Source organism: Scyliorhinus canicula, chromosome 1, assembly GCF_902713615.1.
Source record: "Scyliorhinus canicula chromosome 1, sScyCan1.1, whole genome shotgun sequence".
NCBI lineage: Eukaryota > Metazoa > Chordata > Chondrichthyes > Carcharhiniformes > Scyliorhinidae > Scyliorhinus > Scyliorhinus canicula.
Genome location: NC_052146.1, coordinates 187,187,012 through 187,207,827, shown reverse-complemented (window position 1 = coordinate 187,207,827; position 20,816 = coordinate 187,187,012). Strand labels below are relative to the sequence as shown.

General features: G+C 50.1%; 1 protein-coding gene across 1 annotated transcript in view; it reads right to left on the bottom strand.

The window, feature by feature from the left end:
• Window positions 1–20,169, bottom strand: part of vsx1 (visual system homeobox 1 homolog, chx10-like) — a 30,980-nt gene extending 10,811 nt beyond the window's left edge. The window contains exons 1-3 of the mRNA XM_038804843.1: window positions 19,646–20,169; window positions 9,888–9,969; window positions 1,400–1,523 (exon numbers count right to left, since the gene is read on the bottom strand). Of these exons, the coding sequence (XP_038660771.1) occupies window positions 1,400–1,523; window positions 9,888–9,969; window positions 19,646–19,997 (558 nt within the window). The 5' untranslated portion in view covers window positions 19,998–20,169. The remainder of the gene's footprint in view (window positions 1–1,399; window positions 1,524–9,887; window positions 9,970–19,645) is intronic.
• Between the last annotated feature and the right edge of the window lie 647 nt (window positions 20,170–20,816).

Below are 20,816 nucleotides of genomic sequence, written 5' to 3'. Positions count from 1 at the left end.
CCTTCAATGTGGCCACCACCACCAGACTCATCAAGAACTTTCCTGGGGGCATCTGGAGCAGCGACGTTGCCAGCACCGCATCCCCAACCCACTGCAAGAGCCCTCCTCCATTTTACCCACAGAGCCCCCACTCCTTGCTCCAGCCCTGCACCTTCTCCGCATTCATCACCCAATAATAGTACTGCAAATTTAGGAAGCCTAAACCCCCTGTCATCCGTCATCCCCTCTGCAAAACCACCCTCCTAATCCTGGCCACCTTGCCCATCCCCCCCCCCCCACCCCCCTCTCTCCATTGTGCAAGAACCTTCAGCCAATCATGCCAAGTGGACAAGCCTACTTAGTCTCCTCTTGAGGTCCTACCACCATTATCGATGTCAGTGTCAAGCTATTCCGATTCACTCTGTATAACACTAGGTAGCTGAGTCCACTGGGCACAGCTAAGGAATCAGTCACAGTTCAGTGATGATGACCTGGGACATCCAAAAGTGCTACACAGGCAATGAAATGTAGTTATCCATATATTCCCTCCAGTGTAGAAGGAGGCCATTAGGCCCATCGATTCTGTACCGACACTCTGAAAGAACACCCTACGTAGACCCATCCCCTGCTCTAACCCTGTAACCCCACCTAACCTGCACATCTTTTTGAACACTAAGGAGCAATTTATCATGGCCAATCCACCTAACCTGCACATCTTTAGACTGTGGGAGGAAACCGCAGCACCTGGAGGAAACCCATGCAGGCACGCATACAAACTCCACACAGACATCACCCAAGGCTCGAATCAAACCTAGGTTGCTGGTGCGGAGGCAGCAGTGCCACTTTGTTGGAATATTGGAAAGGGTTCATTTTTAATTCTTTTTCCCACCCCTAAGTGCCTTGAGAAGGTGGTGGTGAGCTGCCTTCTCGGGCAGCAGCTGTGTGCAGCGCAAGATCCACAAGCAGCAATGTAATGACAAGCAGATAATCTGTTCCACATATTTGCTAATGGATAAATTTGGCCCGGACTCCAAGGGAACTTCCTGCTCTTCCTCGAAATATTGTGGTGGGATCTTTTCAATTTAAAGTGGCATCTGAAAACTGGCACGTCCAGCAGTGCAGCACTCCTTCAAACCCCAGGGTAGAGATCTTGATTTGGTCCTACCCTCCATGGAGTAGGACTTGAACCTACAACATTCAGACCAAGAAGCGAGAGTGCAAAAAAATGAGGCACTGAACAGAGCTACAAGGCTCTTTAATGAGGAAGAGAATTTTGTTGTGATTTTAAATTTCCACTTCGGACCTGAAGTGATTAACTTGGAGCAGACAATTCCAAATTTGGATCATATCTGAAATATATCTGGGATATCCCAGTAACCCCACTTCTAAATGGTTGGTGATGGGCTGCCAGTGAAATCACCTGTATTCGGTCCTCAGCGAGCTCTGTCTTCATAGCTAACATTTCTCTGGCGTAAACGTCTGGATAATGAGCCTCGTTAAATGATTTCTCCAATTCCTCCAGCTGGTGGGCTGTGAACACTGTCCTGTGGAGATCAAAGATCAGACTTAGTGGTCACACACAACAAGGAAAGAATAACAGAAAGGAGGAAATCTTGCCTTTATACAGCGCCTTTCGAAACCTCGGGATTTTTCAAAGCACTTTACTGCTGATCAAATACTTTTGAAGAGTCATTGCTACAGTACAAGGAGCAGCAGGGTAGCATGGTGGTTAGCATAAATGCTTCACAGCTCCAGGGTCCCAGGTTCGATTCCCGGATTGGTCACTGTCTGAGTGGAGTCTGCACGTCCTCCCCCTGTGTGCGTGGGTTTCCTCCGGGTGCTCCGGTCTCCTCCCACAGTCCAAAGATGTGCGGGTTAGGTGGATTGGCCATGCTAGTGTCCTAATAAAAGTAAGGTTAAGGGGGGGTGGGGTTGTTCGGTTACGGGTATAGGGTGGATTCGTGGGTTTGAGTAGGGTGATCATGGCTCGGCACAACATTGAGGGCCGAAAGGCCTGTTCTGTGCTGTACTGTTCTATGTTCTATGTTCTAGTAGTACAAGAACAGTAGGATCAGGATCCAGCCCCTCATGTCTGCTGCACCATTTACCTGGATTCTGATCAATATACATTTCAACTTCAAGGGAATGACACCTGGAAGGAGAGCACGGGAAACGACAATAAATTTGGCAAATACAGTAACGTAACAGAGAGCAAGGAAAATTATTTTAAACATATAAGTAGGCACCTGTATGTTTGGGGGGGGGGGACGGGACTGGGGAGAGGCACATATACATTTGGGTGCCGGAGAAACAATGACATTGGTTATGTCCAATACAGAGCGAAAGACAGGATGTACGACCGAAGCGGAGGTGAACGCGAGATGACAACGGCAACGAAAACCGTCCGGGAGAAGCAAGTAACAACACCAACACGAGATCCATTCCCGTATTGCCCTCTCTGTATTGGACATAACCAATGTCATTGTTTCTCCGGCACCCAAATGTATATGTGCCTCTCCCCAGTCCCGTCCCCCCCCCCAAACATACAGGTGCCTACTTATATGTTTAAAATAATATTGCTAGCTGTACAGAGTTGCTGTTGTTGAGCTAGTACACTATATCCTAATTTTTTTTTCTTTTCTATATATATGTATTTTATTCTGTCAACATAACTGTAAATATACTTTGTCCAAAAACCCAATAAAAAACATTTATATAAAAAATATATACATTTCAACTTTATTTCCCCACTTTTACTCCGCATTCGTCAATATCCTTTCCCAACAATGCACGTATTCTGCATCACAACTCGTTCAAAGTACATGGATGTCAGGGACAAAATTGGCCTTGGGTGACAGTATGAAACAGGCTAGATTGGATCCACCCCATTGAAATCAACAGTGACAGAAGATGGAGGGCTGCGTGAAGCGTTGCTGCCAATTCACCATCGCCCATTTTGTGCTGTCCTCCAAGACTGATTCCACCTCCCTTTTTTAAATCCCTGTGCAAAGCCAGTTCACCAGAAATCAAATACCAGGTAATGGGATGCACCGTATGCCATGCAGTTGTTAAACAGCAGCGAGTGGTACAACCTTTATATGCTACTGGGGCCAGGCATGTTGCCCTCTTCACTAAGCAACACCCATGTTAGCCCCGGTCACTAATGTAAAGTCTGTCACATTAAACTGCTTTGCTTCAGCCTTTTTGTTCCACGTTGTTATATATCGATAAACAAGGGGCAGCACGGTGGCCTAGTGGTTAGCACAGCTGCCTCACGGCGCTGAGGTCCCAGGTTCGATCCCGGCTCTGGGTCACTGTCCGTGTGGAGTTTGCACATTCTCCCCGTGTCTGCGTGGGTTTCGCCCCCACAACACAAAAATGTGCAGAGTAGGTGGATTGGCCACACTAAATTGCCCCCTTAATTGGAAAAAATAATTGGATAATCTAAATTTAAAAAAAAAAATATATCGATAAACAAAATGGCAGCGTTCTCCAAAGGAACAATTACTTTTAAATAGTCATTCTGACCATTTCAAATTGCTTTATTAGAAATGTTAAAATATCTCAACATGGGAAGGCTTCCGAACTTTTAAACTCCCAATAGCAGCTAAGGGAGGACAGCAGATCTTTAATTTTAACCCATGCTGATAATCTAAACCTAAAAGGACACAGCCAGCAACAACAAGTTAATTATAAATTACCAACAGATTAAAACAATTCAAAGCTCTCAAAAGGACGGTGGGCCCGGGGGGGGGGGGGGGGGGGGGCATTTTCTCAATTACCTTCCACTTCACAATTCCCTCTCCTGTTAGCACTAACTCTGAATGGGATATAGTTCCCCCAGAAATAACTGGAACCAATGCATATCCCTGACATGAAGTGTCGATAACATTTGGACAGTTATTGTCAATACAGCTATCATGGAGATTCCGTAACTCCAACACCTTAACTAAAAGTAAAAAGGCTGGAACTAGTCAGCAAGTCTGACAGTATATGTGGAGAGTATGTTTCAGGTCAGTGTTTTTTCTTTCAGACTGCCTGCAGCATCCGCAGTATTTTGCTTTCCCACCTGAACCCTGGAGTTGTGTTTTGAGACTGTCACCAACTACTGTTTCACTGTCATATTGTGTACCATCTCTGGCGCACCGCTTGCAGGATGTGGCCAATCCAAGAATCAGCTCTGAAGTTGAGTCACACGGACTCGAAACATTAACTCTGCTTTTCTTTCTCCACAGATCCTGCCAGACTTGCCAAGTCTTCCCTGCATTTTTTGTTGTTGTTTTTATTTAAGAATCACCTCATCTGCCTTTTGTCAGCATTTCCTCCACCAGGGGTCCGACTCCCTCCTCCAGCCACCTGATGCCTTTGCCACCCTCTGGGAATGAGGAGGGGTATGTGTCTGGTACTCGGTGTTCACAGTGGCATCGTCCATGGTCATTATAGTAACAGGTATTATCTGTTGACCTGGCAATGCGGCTCCCAATACACCTGGGGCTGGTTTAGCAGAAGGCTAAATCACTGGCTTTGAAAGCAGACCAAGACAGGCTAACTGCGTGGGTTCAATTCCCGTACCAGCCTCCCTGAACAGGTGCTGGAATGCGGGGACTAACGTGATGGAACCATCAATTCACCAGACACGTGTTTCCGATGTGAATCTAGGCTTTAATCGACTTACCTCAGAGCCAGCCTGTTACCTGTCGATGAACTCGTAGTGACCCAGGCTGACTCTGGACACGGGTACTTATACAGCTGCACTATGGGGAGGAGTCGTGGACGGAACCAAGGGTGGAGCCCAGTACAAGTTCCTAAGTGCTCCCAGCGCTACTCCCCCTAGTGGTAGGACAGCGCTACTGCGCTTACAACAGTGTGAATTAACATATATATTAACATATATTACATTCACCACATTCACCCCCTTCAAAAAAATCAAGTCCGGCGGGGGTGGTGGTCTAGTCTATAAAGTCAGTCTGTCCGGCGGTCGAATTGTCCGCTGAGATCTGCGGAGCACCGGGGTTGCAGCCTCTTGCGGTGGCTGGATGGGTGTGGTGTGCTGGGGTACGATGGGGGATTCCAGGGATGGTTGTATCCGAGCTTCATACTCTCCTGGTTCGACTGGGGGGGCTGGCCGGCACGGGGGCACGGAACTGGTGGAGCGAGCTCGTGGGCTCGGGAGTGCGAGGGGGCGGCAGCATGGGGTGTAGGGTGAGAGATCCTTCTGTGGGGGTGGGAGGGCGCTGGATCCGGCGGGTGCCAGATCCTGGAGGGATACAGTGTCCTGACGGCCGTCAGGGAACTCGACGAATGCATACTAGGGGTTGGAGTGGAGCAGGTGCACCTTCTCAACAAGGGGGTCGGTTTTGTGTGCCCTGACGTGTTTCCTCAGGAGTACGGGGCCCGGCGTCCTCAGCCATGCCGGAAGTGAGACCCCCCGTGGTAGTGCCCCTGGAAAAAATGAAGAGCCTCTCGTGAGGGGTCTGGTTGGTCGCCGTACACAAAAGGGACCTAATAGCGTGGAGCGCGTCTGGGAGGACTTCCTACCACTGGGAGACTTGGAGCTTTCTAGACCGGAGGGTCAATAGGACGGTCTTCCAGACCGTCGCGTTCTCCCTTTCCACCTGCCCGTTCCCCCTGGGGTTGTAGCTGGTAGTCCTGCTCGAGGCAATGCCCTTTTCGAGCAGGTACTGACGCAGCTCGTCGCTCATGAAGGACGAACCCCGTTCGCTGTGTACGTAGCTGGGGATATCAAACAAGGTGAAGATGCTATGCAGGGCCCGAATGACTGTGTGGGAGGTCATGTCGGGGCACGGGATAGCGAATGGAAAACGGGAGAACTCGTCTACGACGTTTAAGAAGTAAACGTTCTTGTTAGTTGAGGGGAGTGGCCCTTTGAAATCAATCGCGAGGAGTTCAAAGGGCCTAGAAGCCTTGACCAGGTGGGCCCTGTCTGGTCGATAGAAGTGCGGTTTGCACTCCGCACAGATCGGGCAGTCCCTGGTGACCGCTTTTACCTCCTCGTTGGAGAAAGGCAGGTTTTGAGCCCTGGTGTAGTGGGCGAGCCGGGTGACCCCCAGGTGGCAGAGGTCATTGTGGATGCTTTTTAATCGGTCGATCTGCACGCTGGCGCATGTCCTGCGGGATAGGGCATCCGGAGGCTCTTTGAGCTTCCCGGGTCAATATTTGATATCGTAACTGTAGGTGGAGCGTTCGATCCTCCACCTCAGAATTTTATCGTTTTTTATTTTGCCCCTTTGCGAGTTGTCGAACATGAAGGCAACCGATCTTTGGTCAGTGATGAGGGTGAACCTCCTACCTGCGAGGTAGTGCCTCCAGTGACGGATAGCCTCCTCAATGGCTTGTGCTTCTTTCTCGACTGAAGTGTGTCGGAGTTCTGAAGCGGAGAGGGTACGGGAGAAAAATGCAACTGGTCTCCCTGCCTGATTTAACGTGGCTGCAAGAGCTACCTCTGAGGCATCGCTCTCAACCTGGAATGGAGTGGATTCATCCACCGCCCGCATGGCCGCTTTGGCGATGTCCTCCTTGATGCCGTCGAAAGGCCTGGCGTGCCTCGGCTGACAGGGGAAGTCGTGTGGTCCTAAAGAGTGGGCGGGCTTTGTCCACATATTGAGGGACCCACTGGGCGTAGTAGGAAAAAAATCCCAAGCACCGTTTGAGGGCCTTAGGACAATGAGGGGGAGGGAGTTCTAAGCATACGGTCCGGGTCGGGCCCCCGGACTCCGTTTTCATGACATAACCGAGGATGGCTAGTCTGGTTGTGCGGAAAACGCATTTCTCCTTGTTGTACGTGAGATTCAGTTTCTGTGCCGTCTGGAGAAAACGGTGGAGGTTGGCGTCATGGTCCTGCTGGTCATAGCCGCAGATGGTGACATTGTCCAAGTACGGAAACGTGGCCCGCAGCCCGTACTGGTCCACCATTCAGTCCATTGCTCGTTGGAACACCGTGACCCCATTGGTGACGCCGAAAGGGACCCGGAGGAAATGGAAGAGGCGGCCATTGGCCTCGAATGCCGTGTAGTGGCGGTCCTCCGGGCGGATTGGGAGCTGGTGGTATGCAGACTTCAGATCCACCGTGGAAAAGAGCCGGTACTGGGCGATCTGCAGGTCGTGAGTGGGGGCAGGGGCCCTCCGAAGCTGAGGGTGAGGCTCGTGAGGTTGCATTGGAAGTCTAGGCCTAATAAGAGTGGTACGCAGAGTTTGGGCAAAACGTAGAGTTTGAACTTCGAGTAACTAGCGCCTCATATTGTGAGTGTAGCGGCGGTGCGCCCCTGGATCTGGACCAAATGGGAGCCTGAAGCGAGCGCGATAGTTTGCTGCGCGGGGAAAACGGGGAGCGAACAGGGTCTTACCAGGTCTGGGTGTATGAAGCTCTCTGAGCACCCGGAGTCGAAGAGGCATGGCGTTTTGTACCCGTTGATTTGGACCTCTGCCATCGAGTTTCGTAGATTCTTTGATCGTGATTGGTCCAGGGTGACCGCGCTGAGTTGCGGGTAGTCGGCGGCTCTATCAGCTGTGCTGGAGTGGCCCCGTGATGACTGCCCTCTGAGTTCATAGTTTAGTTCGAATTCCTCCGCTGAGTTGTCCGAGTGCGGAGATGCCGATCGGGCCCGTGGATCGCACGTGGCGGGCGGCGAGAAAGATGGCGTCCAAGATGGCAGCCCCAATGAGTCGCACGTGGCCGGCCACGTGATGGAGGTTTTCCAAGATGGCGGCCCCCATGGATCGCACGTGGCTGGAGGGGGCGGAGTCGGGGCATAGGCCGCAGGGTTTCGGGACCCGCGGGACGGCGAGTGAGGGGAGCGGTTACTGCGAGTCGCTGGGGAGTTGGAAACTGGGGCCCTTTTTGCGAGGCTGCTGCAGGTCGCGTTGCGGGCCGGGCAGTGCTGCCGCGGGTGCTGATTCTGGCCGCAGAAATGGCAGGCTGGAGCAGCATAGTGGCTGGCTGGGGCAGCATAGTGGCTGGCTGGGGCAGCATGGTGGCTGGCTGGGGCAGCATGGTGGCAGGGCGGCCGCGTAGCACAGGCCTGGGGAGTCGCTGGTCGAGGGCATGATTGGGGTCTGCGGGGAATGAGTTAAGGCTGCAGAAGGAGACCTCCATCGTGGTCGCAGCTTCCACAGTCGTTTCTAAGTCCTGGGCCCCCTTTTCCAGCAGTCGTTGGCGCACATAGTTAGACCTGAGGCCCGCTACAAAAACATTGCGTACCGCCAATTCCCTGTGTTCAGCCGCCGTAACCGCTTGGTAATTACAGTCATTGGACAAATTGTTAAGTTCTCTTAGGAACTCGGCGAGTGATTCCGTAGGCCGCTGACGGCGAGTCGTGAACACATGGCGAGCGTAAACTTCATTAATGGGCCTTACATACATTTTTTCGAGAACTCCTAGCGCCGCAGTATATGAATTGGCCGAGTTTAGTTGCGTCGAGATTCTGTGGCTCACCCTCGCATGCAGTAGACTCAGCTTCTGATCCTCTGTATTTTCGGCTGTTCTTGCTTCGGCCAGGTAGGCCTTGAAGCACCGGATCCAGTGGGAGAAGATTTCTTTAGCCTCTGCATCCTGCGGGTTGAGTTCCAGGCGTCCAGGCTTGAGGGCCGATTCCATAACCGATCTTTACTGTTCTTAAGTCGATTAAATTGATGGAACCATCAATTCACCAGACACGTTTTTCCGATGTGAATCTAGGCTTTAATCGACTTACTTCAGAGCCAGCCTGTTACCTGTCGATGAACTCGTAGTGACCCAGGTTGACTCTGGACACGGGTACTTATACAGCTGCACTAGGGGGAGGAGTCATGGGCGGAACCAAGGGTGGAGCCCAGTACAAGTTCCTAAGTGCTCCCAGCGCTACTCCCCCTAGTGGTAGGACAGCGCTACTGCGCTTACAACAACAGTGTGAATTAACATATATATTAATATATATTACATTCACCACATAGGGGCTTTTCACAATAACTTAATTTGACGCCTACTTGCGGCAATAAGCGATTTTCATTTTCATTTTTTCATTTCACCTGAATCATTGGCCAAAGGTCACTGGTAGGCTCAGTGTGTTATGGGGGTTAATTAAATTTAATTGTTTTCAAATGACTGTACATAAGATTACAGGATTGCTAAACTATGTTTGAGATCACAGTCCATGATTCTTTTTTTTTAAATTTAGATTACCCAATTATTTTTTCCAATTAAGGGGCAATTTAGCGTGGCCAATCCACCTACTCTGCACATTTTTGGGTTGTGGGGGCGAAACCCACGCAGATACGGGGAGAATGTGCAAACTCCACACGGACAGTGACCCAGAGCCGGGATCGAACCTGGGACTTCAGCGCCGTGAGGCGGTTGTGCTAACCACTAGGCCACCGTGCTGCCCATACAGTCCATGATTCTGATGACTGGACGGTGAACAGAAGGTGGGAACAGAATCCAATAGTACCAGTCCCAGTGATGATCGAGGCCAAGAAATCTGACCCTGGCACCCCTCGAGTCTGTGCAGCATTCTGATCTCATCATTAACCCAGAAGCAGGGAACTTCAATCATTGAGTTATAGGAGGCCATTCGACCTGGAGTGCCTGTGCCAGCACTGCAAGCCCAATATCAGGCAAAGTGCAATTTCAAAAGAACAGGCAGCACCTCCAATACCCTTCTGCAGTGTGCCTCAGCTCCACCTCCTACTTACTCAAGATTTTCAGCAGAGCCCATCTCTACCTGTAATTAAAACAGAAAATACGGGGGGGAAATCTCAGCAGAACTGGCAGAGAATCAGAGTTAACGTTTGGAGTCCGTCTAACTAGTCTTCAGAGTTGAAGAGAGGGATAAATGTGATGGGTTTGATACTGAGTAAGAGTGGGTGGAGCAGCTGGGGCAGGGTAGAGGGTCAGGGTGCTGGGACGCACCTACCTGTGCCTCCTCTTTTTCCTTTTCACCTGCGACACTGATGAATTCTTCAGCTCACTGCGGTCACACGACGTGTTCTCATCATCTGGAGGAAGGGATTAGATCACAGTCACTGTCACCAATAAAACCTCCAAACATTCAGCAAGAACAAAAATCCCCAACTACTGGGTTTTCTAATCACGAGAACTGATTTAGCAGGTACATGCGGTATCGAGGTTATGTTACTGGGCTAGACTTGAAGAGCTTCCTGCGTCTACAGGAGCAGGAGCCAGTTTCCATCGCTTCATTCCGCTGGAGCAGTCACCAGCCCGAAGCTTTGAGGGGCACCATCGCCTGGCCATATGCATGGAGCAATCTGCCATTTGACCACATCCCTGAAGTGGAATTGGAACCCGGAGCTTCTGGCATATAGAGGGACACTACTCGCTGCGCTACAAGATCCCTCTGTGTGTAACATGTGACCTCAATCCCTCTGTATGTAACCCCAGTCCCTCTGTATGTAACCCCAGTCCCTCTGTATGTAACCCCAGTCCCTCTGTATGTAACCCCGGTCCCTCTGTATGTAACCCCAGTACCTCTGTATGTAACCCTGCTCCCTCTGTATGTAACCCCGGTCCCTCTGTATGTAACCCCAGTCCCTCTGTATGTAACCCCAGTCCCTCTGTATGTAACCCCAGTCCCTCTGTATGTAACCCCAGTCCCTCTGTATGTAACCCCAGTCCCTCTGTATGTAACCCCAGTCCCTCTGTATGTAACCCCGGTCCCTCTGTATGTAACCCCAGTCCCTCTGTATGTAACCCCAGTCCCTCTGTATGTAACCCCGGTCCCTCTGTATGTAACCTCGGTCCCTCGGTCCCTCTGTATGTAACCCCAGTCCCTCTGTATGTAACCCTGCTCCCTCTGTATGTAACCCCAGTCCCTCTGTATGTAACCCTGCTCCCTCTGTATGTAACCCCAGTCCCTCTGTATGTAACCCCAGTCCCTCTGTATGTAACCCTGCTCCCTCTGTATGTAACCCCAGTCCCTCTGTATGTAACCCTGCTCCCTCTGTATGTAACCCCGGTCCCTCTGTATGTAACCCCGGTCCCTCTGTATGTAACCCCGGTCCCTCTGTATGTAACCCCGGTCCCTCTGTATGTAACCCTGCTCCCTCTGTATGTAACCCCAGTCCCTCTGCATGTAACCCTGCTCCCTCTGTATGTAACCCCAGTCCCTCTGTATGTAACCCCGGTCCCTCTGTATGTAACCCCAGTCCCTCTGTATGTAACCCCAGTCCCTCTGTATGTAACCTCGGTCCCTCTGTATGTAACCCTGCTCCCTCTGTATGTAACCCCAGTCCCTCTGTATGTAACCCCGGTCCCTCTGTATGTAACCCCGGTCCCTCTGTATGTAACCCTGCTCCCTCTGTATGTAACCTCAACCCCTCTGTATGTAACCCCGGTCCCTCTGTATGTAACCCCGGTCCCTCTGTATGTAACCCCAGTCCCTCTGTATGTAACCCCGGTCCCTCTGTATGTAACCCCGGTCCCTCTGTATGTAACCCCAGTCCCTCTGAATGTAACCTCAACCCCTCTGTATGTAACCCCGGTCCCTCTGTATGTAACCCCGGTCCCTCTGTATGTAACCTCAACCCCTCTGTATGTAACCCCGGTCCCTCTGTATGTAACCCCGGTCCCTCTGTATGTAACCCCAGTCCCTCTGTATGTAACCCCGGTCCCTCTGTATGTAACCCCGGTCCCTCTGTATGTAACCCCGGTCCCTCTGTATGTAACCCTGCTCCCTCTGTATGTAACCCTGCTCCCTCTGAATGTAACCTCAACCCCTCTGTATGTAACCCCGGTCCCTCTGTATGTAACCCCGGTCCCTCTGTATGTAACCCCGGTCCCTCTGTATGTAACCCCGGTCCCTCTGTATGTAACCCCAGTCCCACTGTATGTAACCCCAGTCCCTCTGTATGTAACCCCGGTCCCTCTGTATGTAACCCTGCTCCCTCTGTATGTAACCCCGGTCCCTCTGTATGTAACCCCAGTCCCTCTGTCTGTAACCCCGGTCCCTCTGTATGTAACTCTAGTCCCTCTGTATGTAACCCCAGTCCCTTTGTATGTAACCCTGGTCCTTCTGTATGTAACCCCAGTCCCTCTGTATGTAACTCCAGTGTCTCTGAATGTAACCCCAGTGCCTCTGTAAGTGACCCCGGTCCCTCTGTATATAAGAACATAAGAACTAGGAGCAGGAGTAGGCTATCTGGCCCCTCGAGCCTGCTCATTCAATGAGATGATGGCTGATCTTTTGTGGACTCAGCTCCACTTTCCGGCCCGAACACCATAACCCTTAATCCCTTTATTCTTCAAAAAACTATCTATCTTTATCTTAAAAACATTTAATGAAGGAGCCTCAACTGCTTCAGTGGGCAAGAAATTCCATAGATTCACAACCCTTTGGGTGAAGAAGTTCATCCTAAACTCAGTCCTAAATCTACTTCCCCTTATTTTGAGGCTATGCCCCCCCAGTTCTGTTTTCACCTGCCAGTGGGAACAACCTGCTCGCATCTATCCTATCTATTCCCTTCATAATTTTATATGTTTCTATAAGATCCGCCCTCATCCTTCTAAATTCCAACGAGTACAGTCCCAGTCTATTCAAACTCTCCTCGTAATCCAACCCCTTCAGCTCTGGGATTAACCTAGTGAATCTCCTCTGCACACCCTCCAATGCCAGAACGTCCTTTCTCAAGTAAGGAGACCAAAACTGAACACAATACTCCAGGTGTGGCCTCACTAACACCTTATACAATTGCAGCATAACCTCCCTAGTCTTAAACTCCATCCCTCTAGCAATGAAGGAAAAGATTCTATTTGCCTTCTTAATCACCTGTTGCACCTGTAAACCAACTTTTTGCGACTCATGCACTAGCACACTAGGGTCTCTCTGCACAGCAGCATGCTTTAATATTTTATCATTTAAATAATAATCCCTTTTCCTGTTATTCCTACCAAAATGGATAACCTCACATTTGACAACATTGTATTCCATCTGCCAGACCCTAGCCCATTGACTTAACTTATCCAAATCCCTCTGCAGACTTCCAGTATCCTCTGCACTTTTCATTTTACCACTCATCTTAGTGTCATCTGCAAACTTGGACACATTGCCCTTGGTCCCCAACTCCAAATCATATATGTAAATTGTGAACAATTGTGGGCCCAACACTGATCCCTGAGGGACACCATTAGCTACTGATTGCCAACCAGAGAAACATCCATTAATCCCCACTCTTTGCTTTCTATTAATTAACCAATCCTCTATCCATGCTACTACTTTACCCTTAATGCCATGCATCTTTATCTTATGCAGCAACCTTTTGTGTGGCACCTTGTCAAAGGCTTTCTGGAAATCCAGATATACCACATCCATCGGCTCCCCGTTATCTACTGCACTGGTAATGTCCTCAAAAAATTCCACTAAATTAGTTAGGCACGACCTGCCCTTTATGAACCCATGCTGCGTCTGCCCAATGGGACAATTTCTATCCAGATGCCTCGCTATTTCTTCCTTGATGATAGATTCCAGCATCTTCCCTACTACCGAAGTTAAGCTCACTGGCCTATAATTACCCGCTCTCTGCCTACCTCCTTTTTTAAACAGTGGTGTCATGTTTGCTAATTTCCAATCCACCGGGACCACCCCAAAGTCTAATTAATTTTGGTAAATTATCACTAGTGCATTTGCAATTTCCCTAGCCATCTTTTTTAGCACTGTGGGATGCATTCCATCATGGCCAGGAGACTTGTCTACCTTTAGCCTCATTAGCTTGCCCATCACTACCTCCTTAGTGATAACAATCCTCTCAAGGTCTTCACCTGTCATAGCCTCATTTCTATCAGTCACTGGATTGTTATTTGTGACTTCCACTGTGAAGACCGACCCAAAAAACCTGTTCAGTTCCTCAGCCATTCCCTCATCTCCCATTATTAAAACTCCCTTTTCATCCTCTAAAGGACCAATATTAACCTTAGCCACTCTATTTTGTTTTATATATTTGTAGAAACTTTTACTATCTGTTTTTATATTCTGAGCAAGTTTACTCTCATAATCTAACTTACTCTTCTTTATAGCTTCTTTAGTAGCTATCTGTTGCCCCCTAAAGATTTCCCAGTCCTCTAGTCTCCCACCAATCTTTGCCACTTTATATGCTTTTTCCTTCAATTTGATACTCTCCCTTATTTCCTTAGATATCCACGGTTGATTTTCCCTCTTTCTACTGTCCTTCCTTTTTGTTGGTATGAACCTTTGCTGAGCACTGTGAAAAATCGCTTGGAAGGTTCTCCACTGTTCCTCAACTGTTCCACCATAAAGTCTTTGCTCTCAGTCTACCTTAGCTAGTTCTTCTCTCATCCCATTGTAATCTCCTTTGTTTAAGCACAAAACATTAGTATTTGATTTTACCTTCTCACCCTCCATCTGTATTTTAAATTCCACCATATTGTGATCGCTCCTTCCGAGAAGATCCCTAACTATGAGATCATGAATCAATCCTGTCTCATTACACAGGACAAGATCTAGGACCGCTTGTCCCCTCGTAGGTTCCATTACATACTATTCTAGGAAACTATCGCGGATACAATCTATAAACTCCTCCTCAAGGCTGCCTTGACCGACCGGGTTAAACCAATCGACATGTAGATTAAAATCCCCCATGATAACTGCTGTACCATTTCTACATGCATCAGTTATTTCTTTGTTTATTGCCTGCCCCACCATAATGTTACTATTTGGTGGCCTATAGACTACTCCTATCAGTGACATTTTCGCCTTACTATTCCTGATTTCCACCCAAATGGATTCAACCTTATCCTCTATAGCACCGATGTCATCCTTTACTATTACCCGGATGTCATCCTTAAATAACAGAGCTCCACCACCTCCCTTACCATCCACCTGTCCTTCCGAATAGTTTGATACCCTCGGATATTTAACTCCCAGTCGTGACCATCCTTTACCCATGTTTCAGTAATGGCCACTAAATCATAGTCATTCACGATGATTTGCGCCATCAACTCATTTATTTTATTCCAAATACTACGAGCATTTAGGTACACTTATGTTGGCTTTTTTACCTCTGTTTTGAATCATAACATCTCAATCAGTAACTTCTCCTAAGTTATATTTCCTCTTAACTTTTCTCCTAATTTACCCTGTCGTTGAACCCATATCTTCATGTAACAACCTGCCGTGTCACTTACCATTTATGTTTTTACTTCCAGTTTTATTCCTTTTAGTATTACTGGGCCTATTCACTGAGCTCCCCTCAGTCACTGTACCTTGTACTGTCACCCTTTTTGATTTTTGACTATGGCTTCTCTGCCTTACACTTTCCCCCTTACTTCCTTTTGCTTCTGTCCCTGTTTTACTATCTTCCAACTTCCTGCATCGGTTCCCATTCCCTGCCACATTAGTTTAAACTTATAACTCCAGTCCCTCTGTATGTAACTCCAAGTCCCTCTGTATGTAACCCCCAGTCCCTCTGTATGTAACCCCCAGTCCCTCTGTATGTAACCCCGGTCCCTCTATATGTAACCCCGGTCCCTCTGTATGTAGCCTCAGTTCCTCTGTCTGTAACCCCGGTCCCTCTGTATGTAATTCCAGTGCCTCTCTATGTAACCACGGTCCCTCTGTGTGGAATTCCAGTGCCTCTGTGTGTAACCCCGGTCCCTCTATATGTAACCCAGTGCCTCTGTCTGTAACCCCGGTCCCTCTGTATGTAGCCTCAGTTCCTCTGTCTGTAACCCCGGTCCCTCTGTATGTAATTCCAGTGCCTCTCTATGTAACCCCGGTCCCTCTGTGTGGAATTCCAGTGCCTCTGTGTGTAACCCCGGTCCCTCTATATGTAACCCAGTGCCTCTGTCTGTAACCCCGGTCCCTCTGTATGTAACCCAGTGCCTCTGTATGTAACCCTGGTCACTCTGTATGTAATCCCAGTCCCTCTGTATGTAACCCCGGTCCCTCTGTATGTAATCCCAGTCCCTCTGTATGTAATCCCAGTCCCTCTGTATGTAACCCCGGTCCCTCTGTATGTAATCCCAGTCCCTCTGTAACCCCAGGGTCTCTGTATGTAACCCCGGTCCCTCTGTGTGTAACCCCAGTGTCTCTGTATATAACCCCGGTCCCTCTGTGTGTAACCCCAGTGCTTCTGTATGTAACCCCGGTCCCTCTGTGTGTAACCCAGTGCCTCTGTATGTAACCCCAGTTCCTCTGTCTGTAACCCCGTCCCTCTGTATGTAACCCCGGTCCCTCTGTGTGTAACCCCAGTGCTTCTGTATGTAACCCCGGTCCCTCTGTATGTAATCCCAGTCCCTCTGTCTGTAACTCCGGTCCCTCTGTATGTAACCCCAGTGCCTCTGTATGTAACCCCGGTCCCTCTGTATGTAATCCCAGTCCCTCTGTATGTAACCCCGGTCCCTCTGTATGTAATCCCAGTCCCTCTGTCTGTAACTCCGGTCCCTCTGTATGTAACCCCAGTGCCTCTGTATTAGGCCCTCGCTAACGTCTTTTAACTGCACTCTTTAGTTGGTCGAGCAAGCCGCTATGGTAACTCGGAATGGGCAATGAGCGACCTGCCTACCTCCCCAGAATTCATAAAAGTAAACGTTTTTCAATGTCAATGCTTTTCTACCGAAACGATGAGTACTCTATTTGATCAGAGGAATTCTTCTAATGAACCAGTTGCTGCGAACGATTCTTTCCCGCGCTTTCCAGCAGCAGCTTTCAAAGCACAAGGACCCATTTGCTGGGACCAGGTTGCTGCCTGCTGCACTATTCACACAGCAGCTGAACTGCCTCCCAGCGAAGGGGCATCAAGTCCACGTGCAGCTCACAGGCTTCAGTCAGGCGCGGCTGGTGTCCAAGCCCAGACATTCAGAGCAACTGACCCCATACCCTCTGCTCAATAAATAGCCGGGCACTTTAAACATTGCCTCTCCCCTGATACCGATATAAACCTCCTCCAAACCCCTCTTTCTTATGTACACCTTCAACTTTTAAAATCACGTCTTGCACGTAACTTCTCATTCAACATTTCACTGTCTGAAAATGAATCTATTTTGCCAACATCTGATCATAAAACCTGGCAGCGAATTGCAAATCACAACCGAGTAGAAAGAGTAGTAGACCTAGAAAGAAGATTACATAAACCTGTGGTCTGATATTTACCGCTGTGCAGTATCTGGAAAGGACTAAAAAATGTACATGTCCCTAAACCAGCATTCAGTTTGTTTTTTAATGAATGATTGAATAAAATCCAACAGTAATTCATTTGTTGGAAACGGTAAATTGACTGTCTGGAGATTGTCCAGCAACCACACCAGGACTGCAAAATTCCCCCAAAGTGGAGGGAAGGAGGGTCTGGAGAGAGAAAGCGGGACAACTCAGCACATACCCAGTGAAATTTGGGCAACGGCAGAAAACACACCAGATTAGCAATGTATTAGCGATAGGGATGGGGCACGGATCTTTTCATTTTTGTGTATCCCTTTATGTATTTATTTAAACTTTATTTAGCCAGGTAAATTAAATTAGAGCCAATTCTCATTTACAGTAGCGACCTGGCCGAGCAACAGAAACTGCACAATACAATTCATTTCAGTACTAAAAACAATCACATCCAAATGAGCAGAGAGGGGGAATTGACAATTTAACAAATCCGAGCAGCAGCAAACAGCCTAAACCCTTGGGCATCCTCGGTAATAAAATGAATAAGACCAGGTTCGAGTCACTGGCAGCCACAAAGACTGCGGACAAAGACTCTGCTCACTCCTGGGGTGATCAATTTGATCAATTCACATGAGCTCAGATTGTTAGAGACTAAAATGTAACAAGCGTTTCCAATCGGCGGGTGTTTTCCCAAGCCAAGTTGGATAGGTTCACAGAAACCACTGGACTTGGCGGCACGTGTGTAACTACGGCCTGTGATTCAGAGAGTTACAGGTAAGAACTCCAAACCTCATATTCCCTGTCCAGTGAGTCAGAGAGTTACAGGGGGATAGAGAGGGAGGTCAGGGGGATAGCGAGAGAGGTCAGGGGAATAGAGAGAGAATTCAGGGGTATAGAGAGAGAGGTCAGGGGGTAGAGAGAGAATTCAGGGATATAGAGAGAGAATTCAGGGAGACAGAGAGAGAGGTCAAGGGGATAGAGAGAGAGGTCAGGGGTATAGAGAGAGAGGTCAGGGGGATAGAGAGAGAATTCAGGGGGATAGAGAGAAAATTCAGGGATATAGAGAGAAAATTCAGGGGGATAGAGAGAGAGGTCAGGGGGATAGAGAGGGAGGTCAGGGGTATAGAGAGAGAGGTCAGGGGGATAGAGAGAGAGGCCAGGGGTATAGAGAGAGAGGTCAGGGGTATAGAGAGAGAGGTCAGGGGTATAGAGAGAGAGGTCAGGGGGATAGAGAGAGAGGTCAGGGGGATAGAGAGTGAGGTCAGGGGGATACAGAGAGAGAGGTCAGGGGGATACAGAGAGAGGTCAGGGGGATGGAGAGGTCAGGGAGATAGAGAGGGAGGTTGGGGGATAGAGAGAGAATTCAGGGGTATAGAGAGAGAGGTCGGGGGATAGAGAGATAATTCAGGGATATAGAGAGAGAATTCAGGGGGATAGAGAGAGGTCAGGGGGATAGAGAGAGAGGTCAGGGGTATATAGAGAGAGGTCAGGGGGATAGAGAGAGAATTCAGGGGGATAGAGAGAGAATTCAGGGATATAGAGAGAGAATTCAGGGGGATAGAGAGAGAGGTCAGGGGGATAGAGAGGGAGGTCAGGGGTATAGAGAGAGAGGTCAGGGGGATAGAGAGAGAGAGAGGCCAGGGGTATAGAGAGAGAGGTCAGGGGTATAGAGAGAGAGGTCAGGGGTATAGAGAGAGAGGTCAGGGGTATAGAGAGAGAGGTCAGGGAGATAGAGAGAGAATTCAGGGGGATAGAGAGAGAATTCAGGGGTAGAGAGAGAGGTCAGGGGATAGAGAGAGAGGTCAGGGGGATAGAGAGGCCAGGGAGATAGAGAGGTCAGGGGGATAGAGAGAGAATTCAGGGGTATGGAGAGAGAATTCAGGGGGATAGAGAGATAATTCAGGGGGGTAGAGAGAGGTCAGGGGGATAGAGAGAGAATTCAGGGGGATAGAGAGAGAGGTCAGGGGATAGAGAGGTCAGGGGGATAGAGAGAGAGGTTGGGGGTATAGAGAGAGAGGTCAGGGGATAGAGAGAGAATTCAGGGGGATAGAGAGAGAATTCAGGGGTATAGAGAGGTCAGGGGGATAGAGAGGTCAGGGGGATAGAGAGAGAATTCAGGGGGATAGAGAGAGAATTCAGGGGTATAGAGAGGTCAGGGGGATAGAGAGGTCAGGGGGATAGAGAGAGAATTCAGGGGTATAGAGAGAGAATTCAGGGGTATAGAGAGTGGGTGTAGTGTGGAAGCGGCTCAGACTGTCTCTAGTCTAGTCTGGGCTGGCTGGGCTGTCTGGCTGTACACATGATGTGGAGATGCCGGCGTTGGACTGGGGTGAGCACAATAAGGAGCCTTACAACACCAGGTTAAAGTCCAACAGGTTTGTTTCAAACACTAGCTTTCGGAGCACTGCTCCTTCCTCAGGTTCCTCGGGCTCCTTCCTTCGCCTGAGGAAGGAGCAGTGCTCCGAAAGCTCATGTTTGAAACAAAGCAGTTGGACTTTAACCTGATGGAAGACTTCTTACTGGCTGTACACACTGAGTGGAGATCTCTTTACCGGAGTGGTGAAGCGCCTGGTAGTTGTCCAGCAGGGTCACCCTCCGGAGCAGCGGCAGGCGGCTGTGTAGGGCGGCCGGGCGGCCTTGCAGCTCGGACAGCACGTCCAGGAAAGCGGGTCCGGGCGGGTGGAGGGCGCTGAGCGGGCGGCTGGCGAGCAGCCCCAGGTGGGCGGGGAGGAGAGGCAGCCCGTGCCCGGGGGGTGGTCCTGGCGGCGGAGGCGGCGGCGAGGCAGCGCCGCTGTCCAGTCCCAGCAGGTCAGTGATGGCGAAGCTCCGGGAGCGGCTGCCCTTCTCCCACTCCTTGGCCGCAGCTTTGCGTGGAGGCTGACAGCTCTGCTCTCTGGCCGTCATGTCGCTGAGACTCCCTCCGTCTCTGTCAGCTCCTGTCCAGCCCCTGGCCTGTCCTGTCCAGCCCCTGTCCAGCTCCTGTCCTGTCCTGTCCAGCCCCTGTCCAGCTCCTGTCCTGTCCTGTCCAGCCCCTGTCCAGCTCCTGTCCTGTCCTGTCCAGCCCCTGTCCAGCCTCTGTCCTGTCCAGCCCCTGTCCAGCTCCTGTCCTGTCCAGTCCAGCCCCTGTTCTGTCCTGTCCAGCCCCTGTCCTGTCCAGCCCCTGTCCAGCTCCTGTCCTGTCCAGCCCCTGTCCTGTCCAGCCCCTGTCCTGTCCAGCCCCTGTCCAGCTCCTGTCCTGTCCTGTTCAGCTCCTGTTCTGTCCAGCCCCTGTCCTGTCCAGCCCCTGTCCAGCTCCTGTCCTGTCCTGTTCAGCTCCTGTTCTGTCCAGCCCCTGTCCTGTCCAGCCCCTGTCCAGCTCCTGTCCTGTCCTGTCCTGTTCAGCTCCTGTCCTGTCCAGCTCCTGTCCTGTCCTGTCCAGCTCCTGTCCTGTCCTGTTCAGCTCCTGTTCTGTCCAGCTCCTGTCCTGTCCTGTTCAGCTCCTGTCCAGCCCCTGTCCTGTCCAGCCCCTGTCCAGCTCCTGTCCAGCTCCTGTCCTGTCCAGCTCCTGGCCAGCTCCTGTCCTGTCCTGTCCAGCTCCTGTCCTGTCCAGCTCCTGTCCAGCTCCTGTCCTGTCCTGTTCAGCTCCTGTCCTGTCCAGCTCCTGTCCAGCTCCTGTCCTGTCCAGCTCCTGTCCTGTCCTGTTCAGCTCCTGTCCTGTCCAGCTCCTGTCCTGTCCAGCTCCTG